Source organism: Meles meles, chromosome 10 (genome assembly GCF_922984935.1).
Source record: "Meles meles chromosome 10, mMelMel3.1 paternal haplotype, whole genome shotgun sequence".
In the NCBI taxonomy this organism is placed as follows: domain Eukaryota; kingdom Metazoa; phylum Chordata; class Mammalia; order Carnivora; family Mustelidae; genus Meles; species Meles meles.
The window spans coordinates 13,824,033-13,847,132 of NC_060075.1; the positions used below are offsets into that span (position 1 = coordinate 13,824,033).

The window sequence follows — 23,100 nt, forward strand, 5'->3', positions numbered from 1 at the left end:
AATGGCAGAGCCCATTCTGCTCCTGTCCCTGGTATCATTTTACCTTGTAAAAAATATTGCTCAGGAGAGCATCAAAAAATATTTAAAATTATCAAGAAGATAATTTGAAGTACAGCAAAATTTGCCCAAAGTACATACTGTGCCTTCAGAGATTTCTAGCGGTGGTAGGGCCTGTATAAAACCCATAAATAAGTGATACGTGTGTGCATATATACGTAAATACAAGTATTTCACCAGGAGGGTGCATAATCAGAAACATTTGGAAGCCAAGGGTCTGCAGGATTCTGTGACACTTTCCAAGCTGAATCTCAGAGTCACGGAACACCCAGCAGGACCCACCTGATCCGGAAGCAGACGGTTAAAAAGAGAAGAGACGAAAACAAGAAAACAAAATAACTCAGTTTATTTGTCCTCCTCCACAGAACATTATTATCCCCAACACCAGGCCCAGCACCCACGACTGAATGGCTGGGAGTCTTCCCTCCCTTTACTTCCTCTAAGTAACCCAAAGCTTTTAAAACAGATGCCTGAACCCAAGTCAGGGTAAAAAATAGTGGTATGCCTTCCATGCATCCCAATTTTAAAATGTTCAGGCTGCCACAGGAGAGGCTGTCGGAGGTGGCCGTTAGTCCTGAGACGAAGGCCCACTGCACACCCACTGCTGCGGTCAGCGGGGGGACGCCAGTCCTTTCAGAAGGAAGGGCTTTGCTGCCTCCAGGATGTCCAGTTTGGGGTCCAGGGAGCGGCCAAGGCCCTCCAACACCATGATGGCGAACACAATGGAAGCAAAGTTGCTCTCGAGCTTTACCTGGAACAGAAAAAGACTGGTTTTTTCTAAAGCCCTCTGATCTAGAGATGGTATCCTGGGTGACCATGTGATTGTCCACTCTAGGCCTGTTGGAACTTCTACCATCTACCTGACCCTCTTTCCCTACCTCGTCGTTCTCCCCACCATCCCATCTACTCACCTAACCTCCCATGTACAAGAAATATTGAGGGAAAATCTGGGGGATGAAGCATGTGCTTCTCTAGGGGTGGGTGTGTGTACTGTTTGAATGACTTAAAAATAATACAATGAATATTTCGTAGCTAAGCCAGAAACTATAAATCTACATGAGGGTCATTCTTCAAGATCCGCAGTAGCCTTTTGAGACCACGCACAAATGGCTTTGCTCAAGCACAGGAGAGCTTCTCCCCCCACCTTTCTTTTAAAGATTTTATTTATTTATTTGAGAATAAGAGAGAGCATGAGCACAGGGGACGGGGATGGGGGGAGAAGCAGGCTCCCTGCTGAGCAGGGAGCCGATGCGGGGCTCCATCCCAATACCCCTGGGATCCTGACCTGAGCCAAAGGCAGACCAGGCACCCCAACTTCTCCCCCTTTGGAGCCAAGTTAATAGTAATAGCAATTTAAGTGAATTACTCAACTAATTCTCAAAAGTACTGTCATCATGGGGACCTGGGTGGCTCAGTCATTAAGTGTCTGCCTGCGGCTCAGGTCCTGATCCCAGGGTCCTGGGATCGAGCCCCACATTGGACTCCCTGCTCAGCAGGAAGCCTGCTTCTCTCTCTCCCACTTCCCCTGCTTGTGTTTACTCTCTCACTGTCTCTCTCTCTCTCTGTCAAATAAATAAAATCTTAAAAAAAAAAAGTACTATCATCATCCCCATTCTATAAAAAGGAAGTTCAAGCACATGGTGGTTAAGTGACTTGCTCAAGGCCACTGCGTGAGGGGGAAGAGAGCCAGGATGTAAACCCAGAAGAATAAGAATCTGTTTCTCAAATGGACTGAAGGTCAGGAAACTGAAGGTGGACTCGGAGGGCAATAATCTCTGTTAAAAGGAAAGGGTATTTGTCTCAGGTCAGGCCTGAAAAGCTGTCTGAGGAGTTAAACGGTGCTTCAACACCACCGGAAATACCTTCTTTCTTTTTTTTTTTTTTAAGATTTTATTTATTTATTTGACAGAGAGATAGAGAGCACAAATAGGCAGAGCAACAGGCAGAGGGAGAGGGAGACGCAGGCTCCCTGCAAAGCAGAGAGCCTGATGTGGGGCTCGATCCCAGGACCCTGAGATCATGACCCGAGCTGAAGGCAGAGGCTTAGCCTTAGCCCACTGAGCCACCCGGGCGCCCCAAATGCTTTCATTCTTAAGCCGAGTGCTGAGTTCTTCAGTGTTTGCTGTGTTCTTTCTACCTCTGTGTTTCTGAAAATTTTTCATTAAAAAATTAAGTGCCACATGAACAGACATTTCTCCAAAGAAGACATACAAATGGCCAACAAGTCTATGAATAGAGGCTGAACATCATTATCATTAGGAAAATGCAATCAAAACCACAACGAGATACCACCTCCCACCTGTCAGGATGACCGTCACCAGAATGCCAAGTGTTGGTGGGGATCTGGAAAACCAGATCCTTTGTATATTGACGGCAGGAAGGTAAAATCCTGTGCGGAAAAGCGGTACAGAGCTTCCTCAAAAAACACAAAAATACCGTATGGTCTTGCAGTCCCAATGCTGGGTGAACATACAAAAGAACTGAAAGCTGGTCTCCAAAGACACACTTGCACATTCGTGTTCGCGGCAGCATTATTCATAACAGCCAAGAGTGGAAGTCGCCCAAATGTCCACGGATGGATGAACGAATGAAGAAAATACGGTACACACACACACACACACACACACACACACACACACACATACTATGGAATATTCTTTAGTCTTGAGAAAGAAATCCTGGGACATGCTACAGTCCGGATGAACCTCGAGGGCATCATGGTGAGGGAAATGATCCAGGCACAAAAGGACAAATCCTGCACAACTCCATTTATACAAGATAACTAAAGTCACCAAAATCATGGAAACAGAAAGTGGAATGGTGGTTGCCAGGGCCCGAGAAGAGGGAGAAATTAATAGAGAGTTGTTCAATAGATACAGTTTCCATTTTTCAAGTTGAGAAAGTTCTAGAGATTTGCCGCACAACCATGTGCATAGGGTTGACAATGCTGAACTGTGCACCGGAAATGGTTAGGGTAAGTTCTGTGTACGTATTTTTAACTATAAGTAAACATTTTTCAGTTTTTAAAAAGCTAAATGCCAAGTGAAGTACCTAGAACACAGTCCTTGTACCAGACATTCTCTGCTCTTCCATTCCGGGAACAGCAGTGTGAATGGCAAAGCTTTAGGGAGCTTCTGCCCACTGTGTCCCCCACTGTGTCTCGGGAAGGCCGTGTCGGGCCTTGGAGCACAGGAGCACAGGAGGACAAAGCCGTACGAATCGGGGCTCTGTGGTCCGACTGCCAGCACCCGGATCTGAACCTGCCACAGGGGCTGTGTGGCCGCGGGTTTGTTGCTGGGCCTCTTGGCTTAGGTGCCTGCCATGAGGAATGTGGGGGGCTTAAGTGGGATCCCGAAACGTATGACACAGCTAAGTCAGGCACTGGGGGTGCAGAGAGGGAGCTCAGCCCACACCCCCACTATGACTTGGCCCGTCCTCCCGCCGGCCCTGGAGGCTGGGAGAGGCTCGTGCAGGCCGGCACTGGGAGTGTGAGCCTCGGCTCCCCGCTCCGCACTGCGTGCAACGGAACTCCCAGGAGTGTGTGTTCACTCCTGTTTCTCTCCAGCCCGACTCCCTAGCAACGATTAAAGCTTTTCCCAATCCCATGGTGATGCTGAAGTCACTTTTAAAACAGAACTTGTCAAAAGTTTTGGAAAGCATAAAGCTTTTTACCACAACCCCACCAACAAAGGCAACCCCAGAGTCGGAGACGGGCGCAGACCATGGCTCTGCCGTGCACAGTCAGTGGGACGTGGGGAGCCACCTAACCTTTCGGGGCCCATCTCTTTGTGCGGCTAATATGGCAGAGATCATACCTGCCCGGGGGGACCGTCCTGAGATTTGAATGAGACACTGGATGAAAAGCACCCAGCGCGACCCATGCCAGGTGGGCAGGCACCCCACACGGACTCGCTGGACCGGTTACCCCACGAGTCCATGGCATACTTGGGGAAGCCCCAAGGCTGTGTGTCGGTTTTGTTCCAAGCACACAGCCGCTGCAGAGCAGGTGCGGAGCGGCAGGAAGAGCACAGGACTGAGACCCGCTGGTTGTGTGTCAACTCTGGGCTCCGCCCACAAGGCCCAGGGAGGCGAGCGGACCACCCTGCCTCCATCGTGCCTCCTGTAAGATGATGGCGCTAGGCCACACAACCCTTCCAACGCTCGGCTGTGTGTTATGATCCTTGTCAGGTAGCTGCTTTTTGATGGAAATATTCTGTACCTTGATTATATCCATGTCAGTCCCTGTTATAATATTGTAAGATGTTACCACTGGGGGCACTGGGTAAAGGATACATGGGAGCTCTCTGTATTATTTCTTACAACTGCATGTGAGTCCACAATTATTCCAAAATTAAAAGTTTACTTAAAAATATTCAATGTAATTTCAAAAAAAAAAAAAAGCTGCCTTTCCCATGCAGAGTTTCATTATCAGACTGTAGGACCTCGAGAGAAACAAGGGGAGAGGCCATCTTCAGAGGAGAACCTGCCCTGCCCTCAACACCTTCCACCCTCGGCTGGCAGCTTGACTCTGGAGAGTGGCCCAAGACTGCCATCTGTCACAAGGAGCCAGAGCCCGAGGTGAAGCCGAGGTGAAGAACCATGAGGCCACTTCCCTCCAAGGGACTGGGCTGGGAGGCAAAGGCCCGGACAGCCCCCCTGCGACCTCCAAATGCACCAGGAAAAGAGGCTGCTCCTCTCGGGCTGCCCCAACCCCAGCAAAGAACTAAGCATGACTTACATTAAGACTAAGGATCAGTGGGGCACCTGGGTGGCTCAGTGGGTTAAGCCACTGCCTTCGGCTCAGGTCATGATCTCAGGGTCCTGGGATCGAGTCCCGCATCGGGCTCTCTGCTCAGCAGGGAGCCTGCTTCCTCCTCTCTCTCTGCCTGCCTCTCTGCCTACTTGTGATCTCTCTCTGTCAAATAAATAAATAAATAAATAAATAAAAAGACTAAGGATCAGTGATGTGAACTGAGGAGGGAAAAGGTATGAAAAGCCTGAATTAGTCAGTTTTTGCCTTTGTAAAAACATACTCGTCCAGTGAGGGATCATGAGTACTGAGACCGCTAGACTGACAGGGACCCCGACCAACCGTGGTCATGCCGTGACCGTGTCAGCAAACAGAAACAACACCCTTCACACAAACGGACTAGTATGGAAAATGTTTGCACAACTGAGATGTCCTGTAGGAGGGGTCCCTCTCAGCACCCTGCGGCCCCCCTCCCGCCTCCCCAGACCCTTCCCCGCCAACCCAACCAGAGCACGGGGGCTCGACTCCGCCAGGGGCCTCACCTTGTGAGTCATCAGCAACTTAAAGACATTCGACAGAAGGCTGGAAACTTGAAGCTGGAAAACAGAATAAAACTGCCTGCAGAGCCCCGTGCACCGCTCCTCTCCCCTCCGGCCCCGTCCCTCCCCATCCTCCCACCCACCCCGCTCACACCCACACTCACAAGCCCACCCCCACACACACACACACCAACTGTCAGACAAACTCAAGAAAGGACCGCACACGCACCATTGCGGTGCGTGTTCAACTCCCTGGCCGAGTTGAGCCTCGAGGCCCTGCTACCCCATCACTCCCATCACTCCAGCACACACAGAAATCCCATCCGAATCCATGAGATGGGAAGGGCCGGGGTGCCAGCCGCCACTCCTCACTACCGGGGGCCCACTCCTTACTCTGACTCGCTAGTATAGACTGAGCACTCGGTGAGAAAAAAGTCAAGTTTGCTAGAACTGTGGCTAAAACACAAAGTGGGCTTCGGTTCATGTGTAAATAAAGAACAGCAATGTTAGGTTTGTCCTTTGGCTGCTCAGGGGCCTTCGTCCTCCCTCCCTCCCTGCTCAGCTGAGCCCCTGCTCCCGGGCGAAGCAGCAGAATGGCTACACCGGGGACAGGGAGGGGTTACGGCACGATAAATGCCACCGCCCCAGCAGCCACGAGGTCAAAGGAGCCAGAAGATGCAGGCAGAGGACAGGTTTGCCCTTCATCTGCCTTAAAACTCAATGCTGCCTGAGACCTCTCACCATAAAGAGGGTCTCCCTTCGACCTTTGCTCCATCCAAGAGCCAAGGTGGTAAACACCCCCACGGCCTCCGCCCCTCCAGCGGCCCGCTCACCTTTTCCAGGGTGATGGTGTTCTTCCTGGCCTGGGTCACCAGTGTGGCCATCTCAGCCTTGAACGCCTCCACGTCCCTGCACTCGCTGGCCCGGGCGTGATGCAGGATGAGCTCGGCCACTCTCTGGCCCTACAAGACGTGAAGGCAAGGAACTTGGTAGAGTCAAGAGAGGTCATAACACTAGACACTCTGCCCAGACTTCCTCCTACCCTAGTTGCTTCCACCCAAGGTTTCAACCATCCTGCTTCTGACCACCCATCCGTTTTTAATCTCACCCCATCCAGAATACATGGAAACCGACAGAGACTTTGAAATTGGTGGGAGCCCCCCGCCATCTCCTTCACCATCATCTCCTTCGCCTTCACCAGCTGCGCAGGGCACGGCGGCAAAGCCAGTGTCCTGCCGCTCACGCGCCACGAGGCCCTGCTGACCAACCGGCCCATCCCCGGAGTCGCTGGGACCTGCCTCTGGACTGGACCAGCCACGCTGGCCTTGTGGGCGCTCTTCCTGGCCAAGGAGAATTCCCTCCTCACACCTGCCCCAGCCTCTGTGCTCCAGCCTTCCTCCACCTCCTCCTCCTCAACCCTGGACACCCCCAGACCGGAGCCTCCCAGTCCCCCTGAACACCCTAGTAGTCCCTCCTAGAGCCTTTCACCTCCCACAGTGCGGCACCGGGAGCCAAGCTCTTTCTCTCTGGCTGTAACTTTCCTTCATCCCAATCTGTGTAGGGGAATGCCCCCCCGCAACCTGCCACTGGACCTCAGTGTTTAACCTTGACTCGGGGGACACTTTCAACTGTCTCAGACTCAAGCCTTTGGACTGTCCCCTCAGAAGGCTCCTAAATAAGCAGCGGCTCCCCTGAATTTTGCCTTTAAAAAAAAGAGAAACAGTTCTCTCTTTGTCAGGGTCTTTCTTGCTGGAAAATTCCATACCAGTTGGTCAGAGCATTTCTTCATTGTCACTCTTGACATCATACTTTAAGTTGACTCAGTAGAGGTTGTGCCAAATCCCTTTCTGCAAATAATAATTCTCAACCATCGAAGCCCCTCGCAGCCATGGGGTCGGGAGTCAAAAACCACTCCGGATGCCAAGGGACCTTCCCACACTTGGAGCGGAAGTGCTCTGTACTGCTGCTTCTCACCAGCCTGATGGTTACTTGGACAAGAGGCCAGTGTTCCCAATGCCCACCCACAGACCTACTGGTGAGGGAAGAGAAACCACTGGTACAAAACAGCATTCGGGCTGGAGTCATTTCCTCCCCTCGTCCCAAACCCTGAGCTGCTTGAAACAGGTGTTCCCCACGGGCATCAGCACATTCTGACTAAAGACCCCTTAGATGGCTTCCTTTCTGCTCTCCTTCTCCTTCCCAATCCTGCCCCTCTCGCTCCGTTCCACCCACGTCCAGTAGGAGCACCAGTAGCAAACACAGGCCATTTGCAAGACTGACGAGGGCGGAGGAGTCCTGCAGTGAAAGATCGTCCCCAGCTCCCGCAGGCCCGCTGGGGCTCACCTGCCCCATCGCCACAGCCATGAAAACGGCTCGGAAGTTGCTCAGGTCCGCGGCCTGCAGCTCCGCCACAATGCCGGCATCCAGCAGCACCAGGCGCAGCGGGCAGGGGGCGGGGCTCATGGCCACCACCAGCGTGTCGCAGACATCCATCTGCTGCAGCGGTGCCTCTCGACTCTTGGAGAGACCGTCGGCGCCCTGGACCAGGATGTTCCCCGGGTGGAGGTCTGCATGGACAAAGTTGTCCACAAATATCTGGAAGGAGATCGGCGCTATTCAAGGCAGAGGCAACCCTCACCGCCCCAGCGTCACCAGGCCATATGCAGAAAAGCTTCCAAAGTGACAGTAAGTGCCCAGGGATTGAGTACGATGGCGGAGTACATAAAGCCTCACTGCTTATGTCATGCATTCAGAAGTTGTCCTGGGACAGGCCAGGTTGACATTTTTAAGAAAAAAATAATTTCGGGTTAAGCGTCTGCCTTTGGCTCAGGTCATGATCCCAAAGTCCTGGGAATGACCCCTGCATCAGGCTCTCTGCTCAGCAGGGAGCCTGCCTCTCCCTCACCCTCTGCAATCTCTCTCACTTTCACTGGCTCTCAAACAAATAAAAATTTTTTAAAATTATAGTAATAATAATAAAGTAAAAATAAAAAGATTATAAGGGAACATGAAAAACCAAAGCTGAACTGCATTTCAAAGGACTTACTTATTTTAAGATTGATTGATTGGTTGGTTTTAAAGACAGAGAGCACGCAGGTGAGCAGGGGGAGAGGCAATGGGAGACAGAGGGGGACAAGCAGACTCTGCCCTGAGCACAGAGCCCGATGTGGGGCTCGATATCACAACCCTGAAATCACGACCTTAGCTAAAGGACTTATTTTTATTCTGTGATTTTAGCAGTAATAATCTAATTCAGAATAATTATCTACCCATTGCTTAAAGATTTTCCCCAAATTCTAAGTTCTTAAAATGCATGGAACTACCTTTTTATTTTTATTTTATTTTTAAAGATTGACTGATTTGACAGAATGAGAGCACAAGCAGAAGGAGCACCAAGGAGAGGGAGAGAAGCAGGCTCCCTGCTGAGTGGGGACTGGGGTGGGGGGCTCAATCCCAGGACCCGGGATCATGACCTGAGCTGAAGGGAGACTCTTAACCAGCTGTGCCACCCAGGTGCTCCACAGAACTAACTTTTTATTTTTTAAAAGATTTTATTTGTTTATTTGACAGAGAGAGAGAGAGATCACAAGTAGGCAGAGAGGCAGGCAGAGAGAGAAGGGGAAGCAGGCTCCCCACTGAGCAGAGAGCCCGATGTGGGGCTTGATCCCAGGACCCTGAGATCATGACCTCCGAAGGCAGAGGCTTAACCCACTGAGCCACCCAGGCGCCCCAGAACTACCTTTTTAGAAAAACATTTCCTAAATCAGACTTCCCCTCCATGAACTCCCTCTGCCCATGACAGTGAAGCCTAACCGTGATACCAACAGCCATCCTGGCACACAGAATCGGGTGTGCAGGGGGAAGTGGCTTTGAAACTCCTAAGCAGGAAAGAAAGCTCCAGGGACTATGACAGACAGAAGTCAGGTGTGACTTTGTGGGACAGGAATGTGCATCCTGCGAAAGGTCATCTCTGCGGTCAGAAACCACCAGCAAGCCTTCCCAAAGGGAAGGAGAGCCCCACGGGAGGGTGCAGAGAGCTGCCGCTGCAGAGGCTCTCTGGGGACATCTCCTGCCACAGCCCCAGGCCCCAGAGACACCCTCCTGGTCCTGGGCTCTGGCTCTGAAGGAGGTGAGAGCGGCTGCTGCTCTGGTGAAAATCCTGAGAACTAGAGAAGCCAGGGCTGGCACGCCTGCCGGCTGGAGGTACCAAACACTGGCTGACTCCAGGGCCGAACCTCCCGGCACGCGGCTATCAGTTCGGCCCCCCAGCTTTCGCCCCCGGTCCTCAATCCTGCCAGCTGGAGCCCGTCATGATCTCCTGTGTCCTGGGTGCTGCTTGGTGCTGCTTCTCCCGGAGCTGCTCCCACTGCAGCTTCCCCTCTGGCCCAAGGTGCCCCCGGGAGCCCTGGGGCCTGGTTCCCCACTGAACGCCCACCGCAGAGAGTTATGGTAAAACAGTGTGCACCGACCGAGCGGACACCCAGCTCTCCCGGCGCGGTCCTCAGTCGGGGGTGGCTGACTTTCCACTCGGGGCTAGAGGTAGAGGCTGGGCCCGCTCAGCTCCTGTGCTCACCTCTGCCCCACTGTGGCCACCGGCCTCTGCCCTCAACGCGCCACGTCAGTCACATGGGTCCTTTCCTCCCACTCCGACCACACACCTGTTCCTTCTTACCCAGCTGCTGTGCCCTCCAGACCGGGACGCTCATCCTCTTTGCTTACAGTGAGCCATCCAGGCCCCGGCCGCTGTCTTCCGTGCCGGCCAAACCCCGAGGCCGGGACTGGCCCCTCCTGAATGACCCTGTGGTCCCTGTGTATCCTTTACTGATCTGTGGCCTGTCTTCCCAGGGAATGGTAGTTCCAGGAACATTGAAATCAGTTCCATTTCGCTCACTGCCATCTACCTAGCACTTAATTCCGGCCAGGACACAGAGCGGGGGCTCAGCTGCTGGACAAATGAACGAAACACCACCGAGCACGTGGCGTCTCCGGCTTTTTGTCCAAACCACAGGCAACCTGGGCCGGGCCTGGGTCTGGCACCCCGCTCCGCAGCACCTGGCATGGTGACCGGTGCACGCCCCCGGACGCTGTGCTTAACAGAAAGGCGTCCAATGAAGGGGCGTTCTGGTAGGCTCCGCTATCTCTGGAGCAGACTCTCAACGTGGTGGCTTGCTGCTTTGCTCACCCCCCACCCCTGACAGCCGACCAGCGTCTCTGCCATCTCCCCACACGCAGCTCCACCCCATGCGGGGCCGGAGCGCTCCCTCCCAGCCCGCGCGCTCACCATCTTCAGGAGCATGTTGATCCCCAGCTGGGCAATCTTCCTCTTCAAGTCAGTGGGGATCCCAGCCTGCTGGTAACTGGACACAGGCACGCTCTCCTTTAAGGGATGTCAGGGGAGAGAGAGCTGGACCCCAGACGGCACAACCCGTGCCCTGCTCCCCACCCCCAAACGACCCAGCGCTCTGCCTTCCCATCCTTACTCTTCCCAAAGAGTTTTCCCTTCTTCACAATCCCCCTGTCATCCACAAGTTAATCTGAACCTGCCTGCTTTTCCCTTAGGTTACACTTCTCAAAAAAAACCAAAACAAACAAACAAACAAACAAACAAAAAAAAAACCGATTCCCCTCGGTTTATTCTGGAGGAAACTCGTGACTCTGCTGCCCACAGGTGAGAGATGTAATGTCATGAGAGAAGACAAGGAGCGGGCCTCAGGAGAGCTAGTTTCTGATCAGCAATCAGCCAACAAGGCCGTAAGTGAGCCCTGTGACCTCGAGCAAGAAAATGGAGAGAAAGGGGAGAAAGAGAAGGAAGGACAAAGTAAATAACCATTTCATGTAGATTAGTTATTTGTCCGCTGAGACAAGTGCCCGTTGAGATTGATCTTGTTATTCTCGCAGTGGCAAAGAAAAGAACTAAAGCCCAGAGAGTTTAAGGAACTTCCTCAAGGTCACACAGCCAGTAACACTGGGCCTTTCGGGTCACTTCCCTGGATCAAACGTTAGCAGTTTTACAAAGGAGGCCAGACCAGGCAACAGCTGAGGCCACTGCTGAGCACTTTCCCTGTGCAAACTCTGAAGGCGTTTTGCATTCAATGTGTCACTGACTCCTGGGACAAGCCTGAGAGGCAGGGAGAGGCGCCCACTGTTACACAGGAGGAAACTGACATCACCAGCAAATAAAATGGAAAGGTTTTCAAGTCCAAAAAAGTCTGAGGCCACATCCAGACTCCCAGCTACCCCCCTACACAGGCTCCCTACCCCGTGCTGTATCCAAACTCCCCTCAGCTTTCCAGACAGTAATCCCGTGTTCTCTTGGCTTTTGTCTTTTCAGACAGAAGCCTCGGGGTGAAGCGGAGATGGCCCAGCCCTGAGTGGAAGGCACAGCCCCAGGAAGCAAGCTCTCACTTACTTCGTAAGTCTCCACCAAGACATCCCTGGTGACGAAGGGACGCAGCGGGGTGGGGAATTTGATAGAATTCACATTCAGGAAGTTGCACTGGAAGTGTTCTAGATTCCGAGCTTCGTAACGCAGGTCGATCTAGAGAGATGTGGAGAGGGGACGAGAGGTGATCTGGGCACGGGGCAGCAGCAGCATCTACACCACCACAGAGCTTAGCCAGTCCCCACATCCACCGCCCCCCCCTTCCCCACCTGCAGAATGCCCCAGGAAACTCTGGAGGGGCGGTCTGGCCTCCAGAAACTTCTGGAAGCTCCAGCTGCAGACACCCCTGTAGCGCCTGGGCTTGGCTGCCTCCCGGCTCTTCCCTCTCTGCTCACCCCCTTCACTCCAGTCCCTGTAGCCCTTCCCCCATCCCAGGGGTTCACCTCCATGGCTCTCCAGCGGCCTGCTGCCCTCGGCCCACTGCACTGCCCTCTACGCTCAGCAAGCCTTTCGCCTGCCAGACTCAAGGGACCGCTCCCATCTTGATCCTGATGACCTCTCGGGGCACTGGTACTGGTGCCACTGAGAACCCCCTTCTTTCTGAACAGCTGTCCTCCTGGCACCTGCTGTTGACTTCCCCCCACGATCCTCCCTGGGCCTCCAGCTGTTGCACACGAGCTGACGCTCTCTCAGTGGCTGCCCTTGGCCAGCCTGTGCTCCTGCCCTCCATCCCCTCCCACCCTCAGCTGACAACTTCTCTCAGGACCGTGATCTCCTGGCCAGACACCGCCAGCAGCTCCACACTTCTCTTCCCGAGTTGCAGCTTCACGGAAGCCCAAAGCCCCTTAAACGCCGCGTCTAAACAGAACGTACTGCCCCCGCCTGCCAGGCGCCTGGGAGTCACTGCACATTCCTTCTTCTCTCGTGGCCTTCACACAGTGGGCCACTAACAGTGGCTCTCAGATCTCAGCACGCTCAGATCCACTCCCCCGCTCCACCCCTCTGTGGGTCCCAAGCTGACTGGCAACCAGTCACCGGACACCGGCCGTAACAGAGGCACCTGAGTGGGGCTCCCTGACTCCCGCCATCCCTCTCTCTAACCCTTCTGTGGGGTGCTCCCCTACTACCTGCAGGACGAAGTCTAAATTCTTGAGGATGACATCCAAGGCAGCTGTCTCTTCAGATCCATCTCTCGTGCCTCCTGTGTCCTTTCCAACCTGAACTCTAGCTTCCCTCAGTCCGTATGGCGCTCAACATCCCAGCCTACCTGAGCCTCCCCCTCTCTCCTTTGCCTTCCTTATTGCCTCTAATGGGAATGTTCTTCCCTATTTGGTCCAACTGTAAACACCTCCCAAGACTCAGCCTGAGCCTGGGCAGCCTTGACCCTCAAGACAGAAAGACCACTTCCTTTCTGAGCCCCAGCAGAACCCAACTGAACCTGCAGAGACTTCTACAGGAGTCTCTGAGACCATGCGCGATTTGCAAGTATTTACGGGTCAGCAGTCTCTGCCTACCATACATTCCTCACGGACGAGAAAGTCTCACTCGTCACCCCATGCTGTCCATCAGACTTCTAGAAGGGGAACCAAAGCTCGCATGGGTGGGGGGACTGACAGTAATGTGGAGATGGCTGTGGGAGTAGGAGCTATTTTCTCTCTTGTAATCTTCTTTTATTATCAAAACTACATTATTTCTTGGCATACAGCAAAGCTTTTAAAACATTAAAATGCATCCCTGGGACTTAAAACCTTACATCGGAGGACATAAATGAGGACCTTGCTTCTGAAAGACTGCCGACTTTCACACTCTCCAACAGGGAGCCAGGCCGGTTCCCTCCTTGGAGCCCTGACCTCCTCCAAAGTGTGTTCCCCAAGTCTTGTTATTTAAACAAGGATTCTAAGGGTCCTGGACAGGGTGGAGGGCCCTGTCTACTCAAGAGCCCTGGAAACGGAGCAAAGGCACAGTGCACGAGTTCACAAATTCTCACCCAGAAGTTCGGCAGCCACCCGTGGCGCAGGTAGTGATGCCAAAGGCCTCACCATAGCCCTGCACGTCCCTGCCCTGTGCTAAGGAAGAAGGCTTCCCAAGCACACTCGCAGTCACACTGGGTCGTGGCAGTGAAGCCCTGACCTTTGGACTAGGAAGGCCCCAGATCCCGTATCGGATCCTCTGTGACCTTCTGCCCATTCCGCACGGACCCGAGATGATGCAGGTTGAAGATGGCCGTGCCCACCCTGGGATGAAAATGGGTCCCCAAGTCACTATGGAGTAGAGCTCCCTCTCCCTCCTTCTGTTCCACACGGAACTTTGCTACAAGCAAGAAATCGCCTTGCAGCATCTGGCGTTCCTTGTTCCGTCAGTTACCACTACCTACCCCACTATCACACCACGCCGCCTGTGACACGCTGGGAAATCCCGCAGCCATTCAGTATTTGCTACACAGCGGATGGAAAGAACTAGGTGACATGCGATTTTCAGTTGAAGGAAGGAGACTTCACCTGATGGACCATGAGCTTCTCAAATTCCTCCACGATCTCGGGCAAGCTAAGCCACTTGACTCCCGGCAAAAGCGCCAGGACGCGGCTGCCCATCTTCATCAGCAGCAGGTCCATCTGTACTTGCGCCAGCAAGCCGGGGTGCAGCACCTGCCAAGGACAGGAAGGCATCAGGAGGGGACGCTCACCCAGATGGGACCAGGGCCCAACACCGGGGAGCCAAGCCAACTTCTCATCAGAGCAGAACGGATGTGGGCCGAACACCCAGGAAGCTCCTGCCTCCTTCACCCCCACGTGCCTCTGCTGAAACGCCAGAGCCAGCCCCTCCGGGCTGCACTTGGCTTTGCTGGAAAGAACAGTCTGGCTTTTCCTTCCAAATACCTTAAGTTTAGGTCAGCGGCTCCCAAACCTTAGTGTGCATGAGAGTCACCGTGGAGTGCCCGGATGTGGATGGCCCGGCCTCCTCCGGGACCTCCTGCGTCACCGACTCTGGGGATGGGGCAAGAATCTGCATTTTGCTGAGCACACCAGGTACTGGGTCAGTACCAGGGCCTGAGTCAGAGAAGGATCTAGAGTCACAGAACCCAAACAAGGATGCACTGAGGTGGGATGGGAAGAGTCTGCTTTCCAATGCCTGTTGGTTCTACAACTCATTCCCAGCCTGAAACTGGCCAAGATACCAACCTCTCAGCCTCCTGTTCCGCTTTTTAAAGATTATTTATTTATTTATTTATTTGACAGGGATCATAAGTAGGCAGAGAGGCAGGCGAGGGGGGGTGTGGAGAGCAGGCTCCCCACTGAGCAGAGAGCCTGATGCGGGGCTCGATCCCAGGACCCTGAGACCATGACCAGAGCCGAAGGCAGAGGCTTTAACCCACTGAGCCACCCAGGCGCCCCTCCACTTTTTAAAACATGGATATGGGGTGTCTAGGTGGTTAGGTGTCTGCCTTCAGCTGAAGTCATGATCCTGGGGTCCTGGGATCATGCTCCCTGATCAGTGGGGAGTCTGCTTCTTCCTGTCCCTCTGCCCCTCCCGCCTGATCGTGCTCTCTCTTGCACTTACTCTGTCTCTCAAATAAATAAAATCTCAGAACGAAACAAAACAGAACATGGAGATAGTAGTCCTTACCTGCTCCCCCACATCAAGTCCTTTCAAAAGCTGAGAACAAAGAGGAGATATATAGGGATACAAGTTAAGCCAATGCCTCCCTCAAAGGCAGCCACTACAGACTAAATAATGTGTCTACCATGACTGGCACCTGTCCTGGTACACAGCTGGCATCCACTCCCTTGGTATTCCACAGAGCGGAGGATATCTTGGTCCAGTATTCCCCAAACATGGCAGCATTTATAAAAAGCCAGGCCTCCGGCCTTGGAAAGAGTGATTCAGTAGGTGCAAACAGAGGGCTGTTTCCAAGGAGGTATAAGAGAGTGTCAAGGGGGGGCGCCTGGGTGGCTCAGTGGGTTAAGCCGCTGCCTTCGGCTCAGGTCATGATCTCGGGGTCCTGGGATCGAGTCCCGCATCGGGCTCTCTGCTCAGCAGGGAGCCTGCTTCCCTCTCTCTCTCTCTCTGCCTGCCTCTCTGCCTACTTGTGATCTGTGTCTGTCAAATAAATAAATAAATAAATAAATAAATAAATAAATAAATAAAGAGAGTGTCAAGGGTACCTCCCACCAGGGTCTGCCAGAGCCCTGGGACCATGCTGAATGGGATGGAAGAGGGCGGAGACAAAAATGATGGAGCCCAGGGCGCCTGGGTGGTTCAGTGGCTTGGGCTTTGTCTTAGGCTCAGGTCACAACTTCAGGGTCCTGGGATCAAGCCCCACATCGGGCTCTCTGCTCAGCGGAGAGCCTGCTTCCCCCTCTCTCTCTGCCTGCCTCTCTGCCTACTTGTGATTTCTCTCTCTGTGTGTCACATAAATAAATAAAACTTTCTAAAAAAAAAAATGGTGGAGCCCAGGCAGGGGTGTCTAGAAATGAAGACAGGAGGAAGCCACTTCTGTACAAATGAATACTGCCATCTTGGGCTCGCCCCAGCACGTCTGAGACTGTCTCTGACTTATCCTCGCCCCAGAGGAGCAGGTTAGCTGAGTAGTGGTTCCTCCACCCACAGAGGCAACGGACCCCAAACTCTCTTCACACAGCCACTCCCTCAAACCAAGAAATACAGCGTGCACAGCATAGGCACACAAACAAAGGTCAAGCTAAGAAAAATCAGTGGAAAGCAATGTGGGGTGGTTTGCAAATGGGGGTGCCTGACCCGGGACAGCTCTGTGGACACGGTAAAATTTTAGATCGAAAGTGTCTGCTGAAGCCATCCGAGCACTTACTTTCACAGCCACGGGGATGAGGTGATCTGACTCAGGTCGGTGGGCACGTGCTGAAGACTGAGACACGACTGCATTTGATCCAACCAGGTCAGCTTCCGGGAGGAGCAGCCTTTCTAGAAAGGACTGGTCAGCAAGACTTCCTTGCAACCCCCACCCCTTCTCTGGGGGTCCAAAGAGCTCTCCCAGCCTCCCGACTGTCCCAGCTTCCGAAGAAGGCTGCAGGCGGGAGGCCTTAGCCAGTCTCTGGACACTGTCATTCTCCAGGAAGGCAGGACTGGCACGTGCTTTGTACACTTGGGCCACACAGCCTGAACCCACAGGTTCCTTCTTCTCAAAGCAGAGGACCTTCCCCCAGTCTTCCCCAAACGCCTGACGCAGGAAGTGTTCTGTGTCAGTCCAAGGGTGGGGCGTCACCCGGACATGCAGCTTGGAGAACTGGGCACAGAAAGCCTCTGAGAAGAGATCGCGCCGGGTGCTGGCCCACTGGCCCAGTTTGATGTATGTTGGGCCTGAGGTCTCCGTGGCTTTCAGAAGCAGGTAGAGCCAGAGGCTGGAGACGCTGGGAGCCAGGTAGGTGAGAGGGTAGAAGAGAAGGAGAGGGAAGAATTTCATCAAGAGAGCCCCAGCCCGGAGCCAGATGCGGAGGTGCAGAAAGAGGCCTCCCAACCGCCCCTCTTGGGAGACTCTCTCCAGTGGTCCATTTTCAGCTAGGTCACTCCAGCTGGCTCTTCGCTGGCACGCGCTCTCAGGGGTCCCCTCACCGGTGCCCCCATAGCTTGAGATAAGTTTGGGTAAAGTACCAAGCAGAAGCCAACAGAGTCTGGCATTACGAGAGCACCCAGATGATCTTAAAAGGCCAAGTTCTTTTCTGAGCTCAAAACCCCTTAGGTGCGACAAGCAGACCCTGACGGAGAGGCGCCAGGGGGTCACCATCCTCTTCCAGACGTCTTCGGCCTAGGCTGCCTGCCCTCGACTTAAAGGGCACCCATCTATGTTCACGCTTTAGGCAAGGCTGACACGAGTCCAGGGTCACAGCTGAGTATCCCACTTAAAAGTGGGGTACCAGCGAGAGCCCGCGCCGCTCAGACCCTGCGTGCAGACTAAGCGTGGGCAGGCTATGCGCAGTCCCGCTCTGCAGGGCGCGCCCCCTAGGCCGCGCAGCCCGGCCCCTCCGTCCCCGCTCCGCACCCCACTTTCTCCCCGTACCTCGCTTAGACCTAAGGCCCGAGGCCGGCTGCGCCTTCGGGGGTTTTCAGAACCGCACCCACTGTGACAGCGGAAGGAGCCCAGCCAGACGCCCGGCCAGGCCCAGAGCGGAGACGCGACCTGCGCGAGGTGGCCGCGCGGGCGGACCCAGAGCCTGGCGACCGCGGGGTCACCCAAGCCCGCACGGGTAGCCGGGCACCCGCCGAGAGCCAGAGCACGGAGAGGCTGGGCGGGGGTGGGGGTGGATGTGGGTACGCAGGACCCGGGTGCCGGGAGCAGGCGGGAGGCGGAGGCAAGGGTGGTGCGGGGCAAGAAGGAAGGTACACCCGGGACAAAGGGTTGAGAGCCGCGGCGTGGGGGACGGGGCAGTGCGAACCGTCGAAGACCCGGGCACCGGGTACCGCGGTGGGGAAGAGCCAGCGGCGGGGAGATGAGGGGTGCAGAGGTTCAAAGATGAGGGTCCGAGGATCCGGACGCAGACGGCGGGAAGGGTGTGCGGAGGGCCGGCGATCGGAATGGAGAGAGCGGGGAGAGAGGGGTGGGGAGGGCGGGGAAGAGGGGTGAGGAGGGCGGGGAAGAGGGGCGCGGAGGGCCGGAGTCAGGCGGCCGCAGTCCTGCCGCGGTGAGCCGGGGAGGGCGCTCGGCGGGCCGGGATCCGACGCGAAGGACGCGGAGGCCGCGTCTTCCGGGAGCGCCCCGCCCGCCCGCTCGGCTCCGCCCCTTAAAGCGGAAGCGGCGCGGACACACTCAGAGGCTAACCTGGCCCTGGGGTCCTGGATTTCATAAATAGATTTAATGCCAAATGCAAAGGCACCCTGTGTGCCCTCCCCTTCCCCCGTGCCTGTCAGTCTCCACCGACATCTCTGTAGCTTTCCTTACAAAAGGCATGGAAACGCTGAGACGCGCCGTGAGCTGAAAGCCCGGTCTGCACACAGGCTGGGTTTTTGGCTAAGGAGAACGTGAGGAGGGGCGGGAGAGGTCCAGGCAGCATTGATTTGGGAAATGTGTTTGGACCTTGAGGAGTGGCTCCTGAAAGACCCTGCTTATTCGTTTAGCCCATACTTTTTGAGCCCAATACATATTTCTTAAGCAGAATCCACTATTATCAAGGCTGCATAGTATTATCGAACTAAGTATCATGCTGGGCCCTGGGCCTTGGAGGCACACAGAGACACACATCCTGCCCTTACAAGCTGATGACTCATGAGGGAGACCCCACAGGGGAACGCATAATGTGCCATTTCAGTGTGGCAAGAGCATGAAAGAAGTGAAGAATCCCCGAGGATGGCAGCTACTTTGGAGAGGAATGGTGGGAGGGTATTCAGATGTGTAAAGAATAAAGCCCTCAAGAGGAAGGAGCTGAGTGTGAAGCATTGCGGGGGGAGGGGTATTGGTTTGGTTTAACCTTGAAGAACCAAGGGACGGTCATGTAGCTCTAAACAGCAAGGAAGAGAGAAACAGAGGTGATGGCCGGGGTAGCAGGGGCCATAGCCCCGTGTTAGAGGTGGTGATGGTGCTGGCGTTGCTGATGATAGTGGTGGGGGGAGGGGAGAGGAGCTCTAGTCACCCAAGCAGGTGACTTTGAAGGATTCCTGGGGCCCCCATGTGATTGTCAGCGAGGAGAATGATGTCATCCATATTAAGGCACATATTAAGGCATATTAAGCAAAATCACACCGTTTTATCAAATATGAGCACTAAGTCAGAATCTGTAAGGGCAGCCTTTAAAAATCACAGATGTTGGCCGGCAGTCAAGCTGCTTCTCACATGGGTCATTTTATGTAATCTGGTTCAGGATTAGTAACAGCACGAATGTGTTGGGGATGATTAATGACTTAAGAGACTCGATACACAAACAGACACTGGCAAGATACAGGGCAGTAGAACTTGGACCCTCAGCCAGAGAGTCAGGACTCCATCAATGACTGCTAACTTCTCTAATTTGCATCCCCCACTTCCATCTCAGGACCAACCAGAGATAGTCAAATATCTTCTCCAAACCCATCACAGAGGATGCCCAGGTCTCCAGCTGCCTCGAGCCAACAACCTCCAAGCAGGGCACACCTGAAGTCTTTTATTTTCCTCCATAAATCTAGCGTTTGAGTCTCCACCGGTATTTGAGTCTCTGCCACGTGCAAGTGATGGTAGCTGACTTCCTTGCTATAGAAATCTCTGAAAAATAGCCTCTTTTTATTCTCATTTGGATGGTCACCGTTTTTCTTCCACAGAAATTTTCTTCGCAGCTAAGCCTATATATAGTTTCCAGTTCTTGCAGATGTTCCCGCTGTTGCTGTGAACCCTGGTACCACTAGGTGGCACCATTCTCTCGTGCAGCGCATCGACGCTCCCCCGCGTCCCCAGACCCCGCGGAGAAGACTCGGGTGGGCGCGCAAATGCCCTCCCCCCCCGCCGCCGCCGGCCGTGCTTATCTTTTCACAGGATCCAAGTGCCTGTGATTTTAGCATTTCCCACGTAATATTGTTACAGAGCAGATGCGATGCCGGGCAAGTACTTGTTCACGACTCCCGGGGAAGGGGATAGAGATGGGCAACGGCGTCTCAGCAACCAACTCTTGTCAGCCTCAGTGTGATTCACATTTGGGGCAGGATAATTCTTTGTTGGGTGTGGGGAGGAGGGCGAGGGGAGGCGAAGCTGAACTGTGCATTGTAGGATGTTTAGCAGCATCTCTGGCCTCTACCTCCTTGATGCCAGACACAGCTCCCCCCGCCCTTTTCAGACTATGACTTTTTTTAAAAAATATTTTATTTATTTATTTGACAGAGACAGATCTCAAGCAGGCAGAGAGGCAAGCAGAGAGAGGGGGAAGCAGGCTCCCCGCTGAGCAGAGAGCCCCATGCAGGGCTTGATCCCAGGACCCGAGGTCATGACCTGAGCCAAAGGCAGAGGCTCAACCCACTGAGCCACCCAGGCGCCCCCAGACTATGACTTTAAAATGTCTTCCAATTTTGCCAGGTGTCTCCTGGGGAGCAAAGTTGCCCCTAGCTGAGAACCACCGCGCTTAGCTCCCATGGGGGTCAGTTCTCTGTTGAGACCCTTTCAATAATTGCCCCCTCAACACACACACACACACACACACACACTGTTTTCTTCAAAACAGAGTATCAGGGAAGGGAAGCCCCTGAGCTCAATGGCTCAAAAGCCCAAACCCTCCCTGACCCCAGGATCCCTGTGGGGGAAGATGAGACAAGGCTCCCCCCGCCTCCGCCAAGGTAAGGGGATTGTCAGGCAAATAAAAAGTTCCAGGACTGATTCTACCCCTCCACCTTCACCCACTCCCCTGACCCTTACCCCCACCCCACCCCAGATCCTGCTTGGTACACCTGGCCTGCAATCAGCTCCCAAAAGAATGGACCCCTTGTGGGGCGCCTGGGTGGCTCAGTGGGTTGAGGCCTCTGCATTCGGCTCAGGTCATGATCTCAGGGTCCTGGTATCTAGCCCCGCATTGGACTCTGCTCAGCAGGGAGCCTGCTTCCCCCCTCTGTCTGCCTGCCTCTCTGCCTACTTGTGATCTCTCTCTCTCTGTCAAATAAATAAATAAAATCTTAAAAAAAAAAAAAAAAAAAAGAATGGACCCCTGGCATGAAAATTCTGGCCCTGGGCCCCCCTCCTCCAGCTACTCCTCAGGCCTGATAGAGTAGGACTCTCCGAAACTGATCATGTTGGAGACGGAGGAGAAGGAGGACACTGAGAGAGGAGGCCGCTGCAGGCTCTACCCTCCCTCGCGCGGGCCCCCTGGCCACCTTCCCACTTCCTCCTTTCTTTCTCCTTAGTGGGGTTGTCATGGGAGTTTCTCCTCCCCTGCATCCCACCTTCTGGCTTGCTGGGGTTGCTCCAGTGTGCCCCAGGGGCAGGCGCTGCCCTCGTGCAAATGCCAGGTGGCCTGGGCAGGTCCCCTCCTTCCTCCATGAGGGGCTTGATGGTGCCCTCCTTCGAGGCCCCTTCCCGCTGGGCTTTGCTGCTCCGGGGCCTTCCACATCCCTACTCTCAAGCTGGACACGTGAGAAACGGTGGCTCCCGCCTGTGGTCCTAGTGGCCAAGAAGCAGGGTTGTCCTGGGTTAGACTGCTGGGCCCTTCTGGGCTGTGGAACTCCTTTGCAGTGGCCTTGGGCGAGGCACCTACCTTTTTTTGGCTGTTTCTTCACTGATAAAGGAGACTGATACTAGAACCTGCCTCCTAGGCAACCTCTAGTTTCGGCTGGCACACGCTCAGCCATGCAGGAAACAGCAGAAAGGATGAGAACTGGCAGCTGCTTTGTGCTTTTTTTGCCTGTTTGAGAAGGTGGGGAGCTGGGTATGGCCTGAGGGCCAACTGGCCTGATCTCCCCAGACACCTGAGACCCACGAAAGACAGTAGCCAAACCAAAAGCCACACTGCTGTCTAGGCTGGTGAGATGGCACCTGGCTTGCCTTTGGGGCCGTATTTTTTATTTTGCTCTAAGTTGATCTGAGAGAGACAGGAAGTGGATCAGATATTAGGGCCTCCCAGAAACCTGTTCCTACAGAGGTATGGCCTCTGAGAGGCAATTAGGTGATACACAGTTATTTGGAGGTCTGAAGGTTGAGATCAGGGATGAGGGGACATTAGCTGGTGGGTTTTGAGTCCATGCGTGCAGCTCCTGACGTGTGATGAGTGTTTGGAGGGATTCTTCCCCCCACCCCCCTCCGGTTTGAGGAGGTTGTCTAGCCAGCCAGGAAGGAGGTCAGGGAAAGCTCTGAGAAGCAAGCTGGGACAGTCTCGCATCCTCAGCCCCGTCCAGAGCTGGTCTGACTGTCCTAGCGTGTTCTGGCATCACGGTGAACAGGAAGATCTAGAACTGCTCAGACGCAGAAATCTGTGACTCAGAAAAGGAGAATCTCAATCAGCACACTCTTGTTCCCTTCCCTGATGTTCAACTGGGTCTCCCAAAAGGAACAGAAAAGAATACGAGTAGAGGGTATTTGGCACGGCAGGCCTAACATTTGAGACTGCCTGATGGTGAACGCTGTGGAATGTCCATGACTTTGTTCTTTGCTTTCGGTCATAAACACACTAATCCTTGTAAAGCTGTGAATGCCTTAATTCTTTGTGGGGGGAAAAATGACCCTCCAAAGCTAGGGGCATAGACATGCAACAGCTGCTTCTTAGGCAAAAATTATGTTATTGTGTTACTTGCCAATTCAGGGATGGAGTTTTCCAGTGGTATCCTGACAAATGTTATTCACTCCACAGCACCCCCTAACGGGCCCCCACAGCTGCCCATCTTGCGGCCCCAGAACGGGAGGAAGAAGACAGCAGAGCACCCAGAGGGAGGAGGAGGGCGGGCAAAGCGATCTCAGCCAA

General features: G+C 54.1%; 1 protein-coding gene across 2 annotated transcripts; it reads right to left on the minus strand.

The window, feature by feature from the left end:
- Positions 1–380: 380 nt before the first annotated feature.
- Positions 381–18,297, minus strand: ADCK2 (aarF domain containing kinase 2). 2 transcript variants are annotated; one of them, XM_046020593.1, is made up of 8 exons: positions 16,554–18,293; positions 14,227–14,373; positions 11,756–11,884; positions 10,628–10,723; positions 7,690–7,941; positions 6,180–6,308; positions 5,350–5,403; positions 381–808 (listed from the first exon to the last, which is right to left on the minus strand). In XM_046020593.1, exons 1-8 carry the CDS (start codon positions 17,484–17,486, stop codon positions 668–670), a joined length of 1,881 nt encoding a protein of 626 aa, XP_045876549.1. In that variant the 5' UTR covers positions 17,487–18,293; the 3' UTR covers positions 381–667. The 2 variants fall into 2 exon arrangements, with proteins under 2 accessions (XP_045876549.1, XP_045876550.1); XM_046020594.1 differs by lacking the exon at positions 10,628–10,723 and having other exon boundaries at positions 16,554–18,297.
- Positions 18,298–23,100: the final 4,803 nt, after the last annotated feature.